This window comes from Microcebus murinus, chromosome 10 (assembly GCF_040939455.1).
Source record: "Microcebus murinus isolate Inina chromosome 10, M.murinus_Inina_mat1.0, whole genome shotgun sequence".
NCBI classification, from domain to species: domain Eukaryota; kingdom Metazoa; phylum Chordata; class Mammalia; order Primates; family Cheirogaleidae; genus Microcebus; species Microcebus murinus.
This window is the reverse complement of record NC_134113.1, coordinates 94323048-94338871: the sequence shown is the minus strand read 5'-3', so window position 1 is coordinate 94338871 and position 15824 is coordinate 94323048. Positions and strand designations below refer to the sequence as shown.

General features: G+C 39.5%; 1 protein-coding gene across 1 annotated transcript in view; it reads right to left on the bottom strand.

Moving 5' to 3' along the window:
- The window catches only part of CD163L1 (CD163 molecule like 1), a 170016-nt gene that overhangs the window by 86737 nt on the left and 67455 nt on the right, over positions 1-15824 (bottom strand). The window contains exons 9-14 of the mRNA XM_076007858.1: positions 12498-12812; positions 10114-10428; positions 9697-10011; positions 9249-9341; positions 8860-9174; positions 7886-8206 (exon numbers count right to left, since the gene is read on the bottom strand). Of these exons, the coding sequence (XP_075863973.1) occupies positions 7886-8206; positions 8860-9174; positions 9249-9341; positions 9697-10011; positions 10114-10428; positions 12498-12812 (1674 nt within the window). The remainder of the gene's footprint in view (positions 1-7885; positions 8207-8859; positions 9175-9248; positions 9342-9696; positions 10012-10113; positions 10429-12497; positions 12813-15824) is intronic.

Sequence of the window (15824 nt, the reverse complement as noted above, 5' to 3'; positions counted from 1 at the left end):
TATAAAAATACTAAAAGAAAATGTTGGTGAATGCACCAAAGCATTGATCTGGGCAAAGATTTTTTTGTGTAAGACCAGAAAAGCACAGACAACCAAAGAAAAAATAGACAAGTGGAATTATATCAAGCTAAAAGCCTTCTGCATAGCAAAGGAAACAGTCAACAAAGTGAAGAGACAACCCACAGAATGGGAGAAAATATTTGCAAACTAGTCATCTGACAAGAGATTAGTAACCAGAATATATAAGGAGCTCAAACAACTTAGCAAAAAACCAAATAATCTGATTAATAAAATTGGCAAAAGATCTAAATAGACATTTCTCAAAAGAAGACATACAAATGGCCAATAGGTATATGAAAAAATGCTCAACATCACTAATCATCAGAGAAATGCAAATCAAAACCACAATGAGATATCATTCCACCCTAGTTAAAATGGCTTTTATGAAAAGGAAAGTGAATGATGAGTGCTGGTGAGGATGTGAAAAAAGGGGAACTCTCATACACTGTTGGTAAGAATGTAAATTAGTAGAGCCACTATGGAAAACAATATGCAGGTTCTTAAAAAAATAAAAATGGAATTACCATATGATCCAGCAATTCCACTAGTGGGTATATATGCAAACGAAAGGAAATCAATATATTGAAAAGACATCTGCACTTCCATGTTTATTGCAGCACTAGTCACAGTAACCAAAATATGAAAAAAAATGCTAAGTGCCCAATGGATGAATGGATAAAGAAAATGTGGTACACACACACACACACACACACACACACACACACACAGAGGAATATTATTCAGACACAAAAAAGAATGAAATCTTGTTATTTGCAGCAACATGGAGGGAACTGCAAGTCATTATGTTAAGTGAAATAAGCCAAGCACAGAAAGACTAATACTGCATACTCTTACTCATATGTCAGAGCTAAAAAATGGATCTCATGAAGATAGAGAGTAGACTGCTAATTATCAGAGGCCAGAAAAGGTAGAGGAGAGTAATGGATGAAGAGAAGTTAATTAAATGGGTATAAATATATGGTTAGATAGAAGAAATAAGACCAAGTGTTTGATAGATAATAAGGATGACTATAGTTTACAATAATCTATTGTGTATTTCAAAATAGCTAGAAAAGAATAATTTGAATGTTTCTAGTATAAAGGAAAAACAAATTATTAAGGTGATTGGATATCTCAAGTACACTGATATGAACTTTACAAATTAATCATGTGAATGTATAAAAATTATCACATGCACCCTGCAAATACGTACATCTATTATGTATCAATGAAAATGAAATTTAAAAAACAACTAAAATAACAATGAGATGCTATTTATCAAATACTGAATTAGCAACATTGTAAAAGAGATGAGAATGTTCAGCTTTAGTGAATATTCAGTAAAATACGTTCTCAATCATAAATTATAGGAGTAAAATTTGTGACAAGTATGGGGAAGTCACTTGCCAGATAGTGTTCATTGTGTTTTCACAGTGATTCTACTTATACGTGATTTTCAAAGAAATGATTTAAAGTTTAATGCACTGTTTTGAAGTTAGCCATCACATTACAAAAGAATGTAATAAAATTGGACAACCATTATTGTTTATTGGGTTTGTAATGAAGCTGAGGACAAGCCATTTCACTGCTCATCAGAAGCTACGTACTTTTCGTTTTAGTCCTCTCTGCTTGGAGCCTCTGCCATGGATGAGTATGCTACTGAGCATGAAATGAGTGAGGATTCCAACTTTCTTAACTTTGAGCCACATTTTATTTCATCTACTCCCCCTTTTGCTTCCCTTTCATGTGAAGTATTTTGTATAAGAGGCTGAGGTACACCTCCATCAAGTGGGAATTTCTAAAAATCAGTGGCATTTCCTTATACTCCCACCCTGTCTTTGGAGTGAAGCCCATGGAGCCACAGACCTGAGGTTCCTGTCTGACGCGGCTCCTCTCTGTTGAGGCAGGTATCCATCTCGTGGAACAGGGTCTCCTCTAGAGAATCCTTTCTTCTTGATGAAGCTGAGAATGGGTGCTCCATGGTTAGGGTTTCAAATGGCCTATCCTTTATACGAGGATGCATAACTCTCATACTTGATACATATTCATACCTCTGAGCTAAAATCTGATGGTCCTTTTAGGGCCTATCTCTGCTAGTGAATTCTTAATAGTTCTAATATTTATTCTCCTTTTTGCTGAACCCTTAAAATTCCTCCATTTTTATAACCAAGTCCTTTCCATAGCATTTACTATGTGTTGGCCACTATTCATATGGATGATTTATTAATTTAACTCTCATAACAACCTAATTAGGCAGTACTATTATTTTCTTTATAGATTAGGGAATGGGAGATAGAAAAGATAGTTTCTAGCCAAAGGCCACTCATATAGCAAATAACTGGGGTTCAAATCAAGGATACTCTTGGTCTTAATCCACATTTGTTTCCACATTTTCTATTGGTTATTTCTGCAATCCAGATCCTGAACCAAAACGCAAGTGCATTTATTCCTTTCTACAGGAATCCCCATCCCTTTTCCTATGATCCCAGATAACTCACATTTTTATAGCCCTGGGGGACTCTCACCTCTCTGGGGCAGATGTTTTTGTTTCTGTACTTGAAACCGTAGGAGAAATAGAACAAACAGAGCCAGGAGAATGAGCCCCACGATACCAGATAAAATAAGTGCTGAATGACCTGTATAAAAATTAAACATTGGTAGGTATTAAACTAGTAGATATCAATGGTGAGTTTATACATTGGAAAAGGAGCTGGTTCCCTAGTTGCTGAGAAGAATGATGGCTGCACATTTCAGCACACTCTTGAACAGAACAGTACATAATCTCTGAGAGCTATTTTCAATGAAAACTATCTCTGAACAATAGACTCCATTTAACTGAATCCAAATCTTTCCATGATGCTATTGGCCTAAATCACCTCCAATTGTATACAAAAGGTTTCATGATTAAACCTTTCCTCTTGCGTTGCATTCACCCCTTAAACACCAGGTTCAGAAAATACCTAGGGCTTGAGATGTTTCTGCCAGTCTGATAATATGCGAGAACCTACAGAGATGATTATATCTCTGAGAGTAACATGAGTGTCTTATCCTTCTCCACACAAAAAGAGAATTTTTCTAGAGAGAAGGTTTGTGTAGCGGAACAGTCCATAGAGCAGTTGCTCTATGATGCCCGTTGCTGCCCTGCATGGTTTCATGATTTTCGTAGGCTCCAGCCTTCTAGATTATCATTGAAGTTTGTTCTCCCTTGACTTCTCATATAGTTTTAGGCATTGGTGACATCACTCATGGGCAGAAAACTGTACCTGAGGTGTTCAGTGACTTTTGCAACTGCCCTGGAAGACAGAGGGAGAGAGAGGGAGAGAGAAAAATGCAAATGAAACAGATATCAAAGAAAAGAAACTGGGTAATTTTTTGTATCCCCTGGGCATATTGGGTGTCATTTAAAATATCAATTAGAATCCTCTTGCTTGGAAGTCTGAGGGTAAATCCAGCTTTCTTCCCTCATAATTATGGGAGCAATTTTAGATAACTATGGAATGTTATCTTATTTAGTTAGAGAAAATGTTAAGTTTAACATATCCTTTTATTCTTTGCTCAGAAACCCTGCTATCTTCCAGCTCAACTATCTGAGGCTGTTTCTCAGTGTCCTTTACCTTTGTTATTTATTTATTTATTTTTAATTTTTTCGTGACAGAGTTTTACTCTGTTGCCTGGGCTAGAGTGCTGTGGGGTCAGCCTAGCTCACAGCAACCTCAACCTCCTGGGCTCTAGGGATCCTTCTGCCTCAGCCTCCCAGGTAGCTGGGGCTACAGGCATGTGCCACCATGCCCGGCTAAGTTTTTCTATATATTTTTAGTTGTCCAGCTAATTTCTTTCTATTTTTTTTTAGTAGAGACAGGGTCTTGCTCTTGCTTAGGCAGGTCTTGAACTCCTGAGCTCAAAAGATCCACCCACCACGGCCTCCCAGAGTGCTAGGATTAGAGGCGTGAGCCACCATGCCTGGGCCGTCCTTTACCTTTAGTAGGGCCCAGTTCAAGTGCAGCCATTTCACACTTACCAGAGCACCTCACACCAGCATCTTCCTTGTGTCCACAGTCACTTTGGCCCCAGGGTTTGGCATGGCAGTGCCACAGAAATGACTCGTTTCCCTTGCACTGCATCTCATCCAACCAGATAGGTCCAGTCCCCGGGCCAAATGCCGCTTCCCCCAGGGCAGCCAGAGCAGAGCCACAGCCCAGCTGCCGACACACCACCTCTGCCTCTGCCAGGTCCCAGGAATCGTCACACACCGTGCCCCAGGAGCCTTCGTGCCAGATCTCCACTCTCCCAGAGCACTTGGTGTCTCCTCCTCTAATTCTTATTTTATCTAGAAAGGCACAAAATGGGAGAATGTTGGGGTAGAAAGACTTGAAAGTGGTAGGCATGCGTGGTAAGGAAGGCAGAGAGGCAGAGTTTCAGTTGTACGTGGATTACAGAATAAGCTGTGAGGTGAAGAGGCCCCTACACATGCCTGTGCTTTGTCCTAGTCGTGGCAAGGGGTGAGGCATTGCCAAGCCGTCAAAACTAGATATTCATTTTCTACTGCTGGATGCTTGAAAGCAAATTAGTGATTTCATTCTTCAAATCCTGAAGTTCTGTCTTCTGACCCAAACCTCCTATCTTGCCTCTCTAATGTTCACAATTTCTTCAAATATAACTTTCATCTGACTTAAGTCTGGTCTGTAAGACCATTGCTTCTTCTATGTCATCCAACGATCAGTCCTTTCCTGCCTTTACTTCCCCACCTGTAAATCATGCTATGATCATAACCACAAACATTCTCTTGCCCAAATGAACAGTGTCTTGAGACTAGTGACCTCCCAACATACCCTAGGCGGCTGTGTATAGATGCAGGATAAGTTTATCTATCTCCTTTGATCCAATTCCTGCAATATGGAGTTGCACTGCAAATGATTATAATTCATGTCATTTTAAATTTATTTTTTAAAAATTCTGCTGAACCCTCAGTATTTTTGACAACTTAACATTTTTCTTTATTTCTTATTCTTCATTATTTTGTCAAATGCTCTTTAATTCTAAGCCTCTACCTTACTTCTGCCCACCAGCCCCATGAAGACCAAAAGGGAATCTCAGGATTTCTTTACTGGATTTCAGATCCCTTAATAGTATAGGAAAATCTACAGCTTCAGTAGACAATTGACTTTTAGGTATTTTGGCTTCTATTTGAAAAAGCTTTTTGACCTTAGTTTCTCATCCCCAAGTCTACTAACCTGCATGTACCCTTTAAAAGATCTCCTTTCCTCTTGCCATAAGAGCCTCTCTCCAGTTACCATGCTAACTTGCTCCTCTCTCTCACAGCCAAACATCTTGGAAGAGTTTGACTTTTTCCTCTCTTCATTTTTAAATCTCCTGTTCATTAGTAAATACTTTTAGACTAGCTTCTATCTCCTACCAACACACAGGGCATCACTGAATGGCCTGTACCATGGTAGGTTTAAACTACAGTTTTTAATTCAATCGCCTTTAATCCTTTCACAAAATTGACTCAAGAAAACTAGAATAACCCAATAGTCTTGGACATTCTTTTAAATAATAACAAACTACCATGAAAAATAGCTATAGGTATTCTTTTGCAAACATTAAACATAATTATGTTGTTCTCTATGCTATTAAAGACCATAAAAGCTGGTAGAATTTATTCTAATCAATTTTACCTTGCAACAAAGCTTAGTAGTAAAATCAGCAAATATAAAAAGATAGAGCACTAAATTTAGGGAAAGTATGACACAGTATCATTTCCATATGTACAGATGCAAAATTTCAAAGTAAAATATTAGTAAATTAAAACTTAATATGAAATCCAAAATTTCAGATAATATAATCAATGATTCAATAGGAAAATAGATTGAGGGGAAGATAGTGATAAATATGCTTCAAATAATTTTTCTGTCTGAGGATTTTTAATGCGATGTTACTTAAAGTAGAAAAATAACTTAAATTTCCTAAATGTCCAACAACAGGCATTTGGTGCATCAAATCATAGTATATCATAATACAAAGAAGTATGTTTTATCATGAGAAAATGTTGCTGAATCAGAAATGCAGGCAATACAAAAATGCATAGTATAATAATTTTTTTGCAATAAAGTATATGAATTTATATAAGAGATATATATATACATTTGACACTCAAGACTGTATCATCAGCTACTATATCATCAACTAATAATGGGATTATAGCTAATATCTATGTTTTTTAATGTTTTCTATATTTTATTTTTTTGGGGGAATTATTTTATTTTTTGATAAGATTACAATAGCAAAAAGAAGCAAGAAATAAAAAATATAAATTGCAAATGGACAATTTTACAATAAATGTTCATACTCATTACTAACCAAACCTGGCAAATTATGTTGAGATAGTGGAAATTTTAATTTGGGAAAGAGTGTGTATGTCTGTGTATGTTCTCTCTGTGTAACACTGGTAGGAAGGGTGAGATAAAATTGATGCTGTCATATACTGATCATAAGAATGAAAATTAACACACAGGTTTCTGTGGGAGCAATTAGCTAGTATGTATATAGAATTTAAAAATGTTCATTCACTTTACCTACTCCCTACAGGACTAGAAATATAATTTTCAGATATAGTCAGAGATTCACCAAAAGGGATGAAGAAGCTTATAAAGGCATTATTTATACTGGCTTGACTTTGAGAAACAATCTTAATATCAATAAAGACATGGTTATTTATGTCCATAGGACAAATTACTATGTGCCATTTGAAGGCCATTTACTGAAATGAGAATATATTCACAGTATAATTTTATATAAGAAGTAGGATATAAAGCACCACATGTACTCAACAGCAAATTGGTTTCACTGATCAACACCTAAGTGCACATATAGGAATAATATTTATTGGGCGTTGGGCAGGTGGGAGGGGGAGGAAGGGATGGGTATATACATATATAATGAGTGCGATGCGCACCATCTGGGGGATGGACATGCTTGAAGCTCTGACTTCAGGGGCGGGGGAAGGGGAGGAAAAGCAACACACATAATCTAAACATTTGTACTCCCATAATATGCTGAAATAAAAGAAATAAAAAAGTAGGATATAGAAATCCTACTTTATATATACATGGCATTATACATCTTTAAATACAGTGTGATACTATATATGGAATGCATATATATCATACTACATATACACATATATAGTATTATATATATTGTATACCAGAATCATAACTTTAAGTTTTTGTACAAAAGGAATACTGACATATATGCTTCTGAATATTAGCAATGGTTATTTTTGATGGTAGGATTAATTGTGGAATTAATTATAATTTTAAAATTTCCAAAATTTCTGCAAAAAACATGTTAAATTTTAATTGAATAAAGCTATTTATAAATGTTTTTTATAAGTAATCAACTTCCCATTCTGGAAAGTTCTACAGAAGATAATGAAACATTTTAGTCTCCCCAATTAATTCACATTTCCCTGAAAATTTTGAACTTTCTAGAATTTCTAAGACAAATTGTACATGTACATGTCCAAATTTTTTCATTTTTTAAAATACCACAGTTTTTATGAGAGTTGTTATCCTTTTATGTTCTTTTTATCTAGCTGCTCACAGGAGGCTTGAAGGAAGCAAAAGAGATAATACACATTTAAGACAGAAAACCTCTAAAATTTTAAACCGAGTAATAAATTTCACCGTGAGACAGAAGCAATGTCAATACTCATTGTCAGACACTTTTCAGTGAGTCTGCCATGTGCTCCCAAACTGACAGATTAGCTATTTGGGGCAAATTATAATTCACAGGGCTTCAGTGACGCCCGTGTTCAGATCCCCACCTTCACATGTGATCCAGGTCTCTTCTGCTGGGCTGGAGATTCTCTGCTCCCATGGGGCAGATGGGCACTGCCATATGGAGATATGCATTTTAGGACACTGAACGTCATCCACCCACACGAAACCAGAGCCTGCTTTGTTTGAAGGGGCGAGGCTGACAACTCCATTCTCTGCGCAGCCCAGGTGCCTACACACAACCCCTGCTGTGTCTGCAGTGATGTTCCTCCTGCCGACACCGCCCCACGTCCCGTTGTAGAAGACTTCCAACCTCCCAGCACAGCTCTCCATCTCAGTTTCACTGTGGAGCCTCAAGGCTGTGAATTCTGGAGAGAAATAGAGAAGCTAGTGTTAAATATTTCCTTTGGAGTTTCAGAAAAGTCATCCCTGGGGAATCCAGTTTTTTTTTTTTTTTTACCCTGGAAATAATAACACTAGGACTCAAAATATAATTTCATAAACCACTCTAACATATTAACAGACTGCATGCGATGGAAAGTAAGGATCTTGTGTGATTTCAGGGTTAATGGGGGGTATCCCAAGGATGGTATTTATCCTTAAATTCATATCAACTTAAGCTAAAGTGCAACTTTCTTCACTCTACTCTCTTAACGTAAATTTGATTCAGAGATAATCAGAGGTTAATCCCATTTCTGCTACTCATGAGGTTGTGTTCTTAGGCAAGTTACGGTTGTTTGGCCTGTTAAAGACAGGGTGGATAGAATGTAAGGTCTCTTTCTTGGGCTTTAACCTTTTCTGATTCTAAGACCAATTCTCTATTTTCCTAAATTACAAAATGGCATCCAGACAAATGCAATATCATGCAAAGGTATTAAGAAATCAGTGTGAGAACAGAATTAAAATCAAGTTTCCTAAATGCCTACATTGTACAGTTTTCCCTACACTTTACCATTGCGTTGTGTGTGTGCATGTGTGTATGTGTGTGTGTAGAAGAGGGTGCAAGGGTTGCAGCTCGGACCTGAGCAGGTGACCCCCGCGTCCTCCTTGTGCCTGCAGTCGTGCTGCCCCCAGCCCAGCGAAGGGCACTTCCACACGTGGGACTCCTTCCCTGTGCAGTTCACGTCGTCCAGCCAGATGGGCCCTGACCCCTCCCCAAAGTGAGCAGAGCCCAGGGCGTCCAGGGCCTGTCCACAGCCCAGCTGTCTGCACACCACGTGGGCATCGCTCATGTCCCAGCTGTCGTCACAGATGGTGCCCCAGGAGCCCTGGTGGTAGATCTCCACTCTCCCGGCGCAGCGACTGCCCCCGTCCGCCAGGCGGAGCTGTCCGCTCCCTAGGAGAAGAATAGGTAACAGGTTACATTCTTTAGAGTTGCAAAACATTTCTTGGACAATTTGATTCACTTACCTGAGCAGATGAAAGCACCATCTTCTCGAATAGCAGGTAAATATGGGTGAGATAGATTTGCAGGGCATGGGAACCGTAGCTGGGTCTGGTTTCCTGATAGGAGGTGCAGGAAATGGGGCAAAAGTAAATCAAAATACATGAAAAAGTTTGAAGAATTCTGTGATAAAGTGGAATCAGCAATCATGGTAAGGATTTTTCAAAACTTATGGTCAATTAAAATTGTCTTAATTTATAATGTCTACTCGTAACCACCAAAGACAGCTGAGTGTTACCTGTGCCCTAGGAGTGGCCCCAGTTATCATTATTTATTACATGTTACTCTTTGACTCCCATGCCTCTCTCCTCCCCAATCCCCCATTTTCTTACCCATATTTCCTTTACTATCATATTCCCTCTACCATGTCTGGGCTACCTTGCAAATAGGTAACCATAAGCACTGTTCTCTTACCTGTGCAGTTCACAGAGACAGTGTTTCCATGGGTACAGGGAGTTGCTCCAAGGACTGTCATTGGACAATTATCTAGAAGTGATTCATTCCCTAAGCAATGAAACTTGTGCCCCCAAACATGACCTTTTCCTTCTCCAATATATTTTTTTCCTGTGGTTGAGAGAGCAAACCCACAGCTGAGCTGCCTGCATAGGACATGGGCATCTTCCAGGTCCCAGTGGGTGTCACAGACGGAGCCCCAGTTTCCAAACACCTTGATCTCCACTTGCCCCTCACAGTGGGTTTTGCCATTCACAAGTCGGGCATCTATATACCCTAGGAGGAGACATGGCTTTAGAGAAGAGACCATAGCTTTTCAACTCCAGACCCATACTCCCTTCTCTAGCCCCAGGCAATTAAGGTCATTTAAAATCTCACGAGAACAGACAACTCCAACTTCTCTGCCATGGTGACAGGTGTCTTCTGGATGGTGCACTGTGGGGCATAGGGCAAGATGAGTTTCATTCCCTTCACACTGGAACTTTTCAGCCCAAGTTTTGCCATTCCCTTGTCCAAAGTGAGCTCCCACAGAAAGAGATATGGCCTCTCCACAATTTAATTCTCGGCACAGCACATTGGCAGCAGAGAGAGAGAAGTCGGAATCACAGACAGAGCTCCATGTGCCTGCATGTTTCACTTCAACACGTCCAAGACAGGGACCGTCAGATCCAACCAGCCTAGGCTCCCTGTGAGCTACAGAACAATATTTTAAAGGTTAGTTTTTATGGTTCTTCAATATCTGTCTTTGTCTCCAATCTCTGCATCTAACCCCAGAGCACTTTTTCTTCATGCGTCGTTAGAACACTCCAATTGCAGGGGATCAGAGAATGATATCTTTGCCATACAGACCTGGTTCATAGATCTGGATTACACGTTTACTTTCTGTGTTTCGGTGACACACCAATCCTAGGTTTAGAACTCCTCAGAAAGGTTTGTTTTGTGTGTCCTCAAAGTATGTCTGTAATTCCCAAACTTCTCACTCCTTTCGTTGCTACTGCCTGGACTGAGCCACCATCATCACTTCCCTGAGTCATTGCAATAGATTCCTATGGATTCCCTACTTCTACCATTACTCCTCTACAGTTCAATTTTTAAAAATAAAAAGCCAGAAAGGCCATTTAATGTAATAATTCAGGTTAGATTAGTCTTCTGCACAGAATCCTCTAATGGCTCCACATTTCACTGAGAGTAAAAACCTAAACTCCTGCAAAGACCTACTCGTCCCTGAGTGACTTCTGCCCACTGACCCCTTTGCGTCCTGCTGTTCTGCTCATTGCTTTTCACACTGGGCTCTGTCCTTTTCCTCAAACACATCAGGCATAATCCTGCCTCCAGGCTTTTGAACTGGCTGTTTTCTCTACCTGTATTTTTCTTTCGCATATGTGCACATCGCTGACTCTCTCACTTCCTTCAAGTCCTTCAAATTTCACTGTTTTAGTACCATCCCCAAGCATCCTGTTTGGAATTGTATTCTGTCCCATACACACTCGGAATTCCATTTGCCTGTTCTATTGTTTTCTATAGCCCTTCACATCTGCTAACAGTATTAATATATATTTTACTTTATCACAGAAAGTTCTGTTATATGGCACTACTCCAGAATCTCCTACCAATAAAAATGGAGTAACTTCCCTGGAAATTATATTGCTTTTTAGTCATAACCTTATCTATTTATTCCCTTTAAAATTCAACTTTTTGGAAATAGTGTAGCTACTATCCTAGTAGCCTTATCTTCTCAACTTGATCTTCTCTTTTTAATGTGACAAAAATGCTTTTATTAAGTTTACTAGTGATTTCCTTATTGCTAAACTTAGAAAATGTTCAGTTTCATGAAAATTGGCTTCTTAGTATATTTTTGGTCAGAATTGATATCCCCTGCCTTTTGAAACAACCTCTTCCCCTTTAGGGACATGACATTCTCCAATCACTAGTTCTCAGTATCTTTTTCCAGTTGATTTTATGTCAATAAACTATTAAATATTTTTGTTCCTCAGGGCTAAGAACTTCTTTTTCTTGGATCTAAGTTTAAAAAAATTCTAGACTTACATTTTATTCCTATATTTTAGTTTCCATTCACATATCTAGGACTCTAATAGTTCTACCTCCATTTAAGATCTGTCTTCTGGTCATCTAAATTTTATATCTAAGTGCCTATAGTCATCTTGACTGGGCTGTTTTACAAATACCTTAGACTTGACACATACAACACTGTACTCATCATCACCCCACCCCCTTCAACCCGCTCCTCTGTCAGGATTCTTTTCAGATGATGAAACTGCAGTATGTCTGCCCACTTAGTCCAGAAATGTTGGAGTGATCTTTGGGTCCTCTTTATCTGTATTCTTGCATTCAATGTATTATCAAGTTCTGATGGTTTTAGCAACTAAATATTTCTGGAACCTCTTAACTTTTCACCAGCCCCACAGTGAACATCCTAATCAAAATTCACTAACCTTCATTAAAATTATTTAATAACTTGACTCTCAACATCCAGTAGCTTCTCCTCTACAAATAGGTAACATCCTCTAATTATGGCTTCTCCTTTCATTTTGTACTTCTACTTCTTACAATTTTAAGCAAATAATTATTTTATTATATATTTTTATTATACTCCTGTCTTCTAGATAGGAGGGTAGGGCTACTTTTCTCCCTTTCGTCTACCCTTAACCTAGTACTGTTAAGTAGTCACTCCATAAATATTTATTAAATAAATGAAAAAATAAATAATTGAATAAATGCAAGTATCTTTGTTCAAAAATTACCTGAGCAGATCAAATTAACTTCCATATTAGGAAAACACCGTGACCACCTCCAGTGTATACAGTCCCAGAGGGAGGCTTCATTTCCAGTGCAGCTAGTTTGAAAATGGGACATGAGTAATGTGTCCCCTGTGAAATTAGGCTCTAGGGAGGCACTGATTGCAGACCCACATCCAAGTTGCCTGCAAATAACTTTAGCAACGTTCATTCTCCAGCTGTTATCACACAGGGTTGCCATCGTACCCTGGGCTTTCACCTCGACTCTTCCAGCACACCTGCTGCTTCCACCCACAAGCCTCAGTTCCACATTTGATTCATCTGTAACCATAAACCAGAATGATTTTAGAGAAGCATGCCATGCAAGACATTCAAAATTTGTATCCACTTACTTACACTAACATACACCAGTGGCCAAAAGTTGGAAGACTGTCCAGGTTCTGACTTCACTACTGTGTTTAATAATTTTATTTTCTCTTTTCCTTCAAAGTTGATTTTCCTTCTTATTGAATTTTAAAAAATGCCAAAAGTATCAACCAGGTATGTTTAAAAGCAATGAACATTTCTGGCTTAAAAAGCAAGGATATCATTTTGGTTGCACAATCTGATCAGAGATTTAGGATGAAAAATAATGTTACCTAATGGTCTTAATTCCCAATTTTGAAGAATTACATATTTTCTGTTAGAGGCCAAGGAGACTATTAGGGAGAGGTTATATAATATAATGAGGAGTCAAGAAAAAAATGCATTGGGCTATGATATTAACACATCCAGGAAAACTTAAACACTTGCATATTAGAGATGCTAAATGAAATAATTCCAAAAAATAAATTGGAGCTCAGAAAAAGAAAGCACAAAATTCATTGCATATGAGAAGAATAGGTGATTTTTTTAAGAATTAAGAAATCAGAAATTGATTCTGGGCCAAATTGAAACAGCCAGATTTTGAAATTGAAACTTTTGGAGGGAAGAAAAATGGTGGACTAGAGGCAGCCTGCCAACTTGCTGCTCCCAAGGAAATAAGTGAAAAGTGCAGGCAGCCGCCTACACACAGATCTCTCATCCTGGAAGCAGCATCGTGAATTTACAGAGAACCAATGTGAGACACTCAGTGTGGAAGAAAAGGTGATGGAGTGAAACATATAAAAAGATTAGAGAACATGAGGAGAACAATAGGAGAATAGAGCATGGGAGTGCCATGCTTGTCCTCCTGTTGCAGTGTGGACTGAACTGTAAGATGACATACACCCCCCCTACAGACTTCCTTACCTGCTCAGACAGGGACACGCTTGAAGTCTGTGTAGAGCTGCTGCACTAGACAACAGGTGCTGTGGGGACCAGGCAACAGCTAAAGCCATCCTGAGCTCTCTGGTGCACCACGCTGGGTCTACACTGTGCTGGGGCTGGGGAGGGAGTGGACCAACTTCTGGCTTCCCTGAACCATACTCTGGAATTCAAAGCCAGGAGCTTCTCTCCTAAAGTGCAGTGGGACCTGGGCATGGGAATTGACTGGAAAGCAACAGGCTTTTAACTGAGAGGCTTGGATGACTGCTTTGGAGGGGTCTGGGTAGGGCATGGAGAGATACAACCTCTGCACATCTGACCTGGCATCCACGAAACCCTTGTGCCTAAGAAGTAGCCTGCAGCTTCCTTGTTTCTGAGTCTGCCATTCAGGCCTAAGCCACCTCCTGCCTGCCTGGCCTAGATCTCCCACTCCAGGTCTGGCCATCTTGTCATCTACACAGCCCGACTTCTGGCTCAGAACCCCTGCTCAGAGGCTTTGCTTCTGGCTCCACTCCAGTCCTGGCTTGGAGGCTTTCATACAAGAGTGCAGCAGGCTCTGAACTGAGAGGCTTGGGGTGGCTGCTTTGGCAGGCTCTAAGAAGAGCATGAAAGCTCCATGGTCCCTGGGCTTCTGGAGCCAACAACAGCCAACCTAATTTGGCATTAGTGGGACCCTGGTGCCTATAACCAACCAGCTGCTTGCTTGCCCCAACTCCACCCTCTGGGCCCCAACTGTCTTCTGCCTACTTATCCCGACCCTGACCTCCAGGTTGTATCAGTGGCCATGTGCACAGTCCAACTTTTGGTTCAAGGGCCTTGCTCAGAGGTTCTGCTTATGGCTCCTTCCTAGTCTCAACTCTGAGGCTTTCATGACTGAACCTGAGGCTCTTCCCCTGAGACTACAGAAATCCTGCCAGGCCTGAGACACCATACCCAAGTCTCCAGTGCTGCATCTGGACCTCAAGACCACAACCCAGAGCCTCTATCAGCAAACCAAGGCTGGAAGAACTGCTACAAAGTCCAATGCCCTGCGAGAGAGGCCCAAGCCTCAAGTCACCAGCACACAGTGACCTACTTTGAGCAATCTTCCACAACCCAAGAACCCAAAACAACCTTATTCAGCTGCTACAGTTACTTCTGTGGGGAAACATGGGTAAAGCAATCTCCACAACACCAGCCTCAGTGAAGACAGTCTTGTCCAGCTCCCAACTTGAACATCTTACAACTATCTGAAGAGTTCCCAAAAGGAACAGTAGTCCTACAAACCTAGTAACCCAGAACTCAGAAAAGAGGGTTCAGATGAGAAGAAAAAAACAAAGGAACCCTGGCAACATGAAATATCAAAACAAATCAATACCCCCAAGGAATCACAATGGAACTACAGTGGTGAAATCCAACTACAAGAAAATTGTTGAAATGATAGAAAAGGAATTCAGAATATGGATGGCAAATAAGATGAATGGAATTGAAAAGAAAGTTGAAAACCAACAAAAAAAGCCCCCAAAATGCTTCAGGAAATTAATGAAAAAAACACTAAAGAGCTTGACAAAATTAGGAGGATACAATAGAACTTAAAAAAATGAAAATTTTTCACAGATTTTCAAAATGCAGCAGAAATTTCAGAAACAGATTAAACCAAGGAGAAGAACGAATCTCAGAGCTTGAAGACAAGGCTTTCAAGCTAACCCAATCATTTAAAGAGGCAGAAAAGAAAACAATAAGGACAGAACAATCACTTAGAGAGATATGGGACTACATGAAGTGAACAAATATAAGAATTATAGATATTCCTGAGGGAGAAGAAGAAAGCGCTAAAAGCATGCAAAATCTATTTGAGAGAATTATTGTGAAAACCTTCCATAGTATTGCCAGAGATCCAGACATCCAGATACAAGATGGTCATCAAATGCCAGGAAGATTCATAGCAAATAGAACATCTTCAAGACACATAGTATTCAACCTGGCCAAAGTCAAAGTGAAAGAGAAAATTCTGTAAGCAGCTACATATAAGCAATGACTGACATTCAAGGGAAAAACCATCAGGATAAC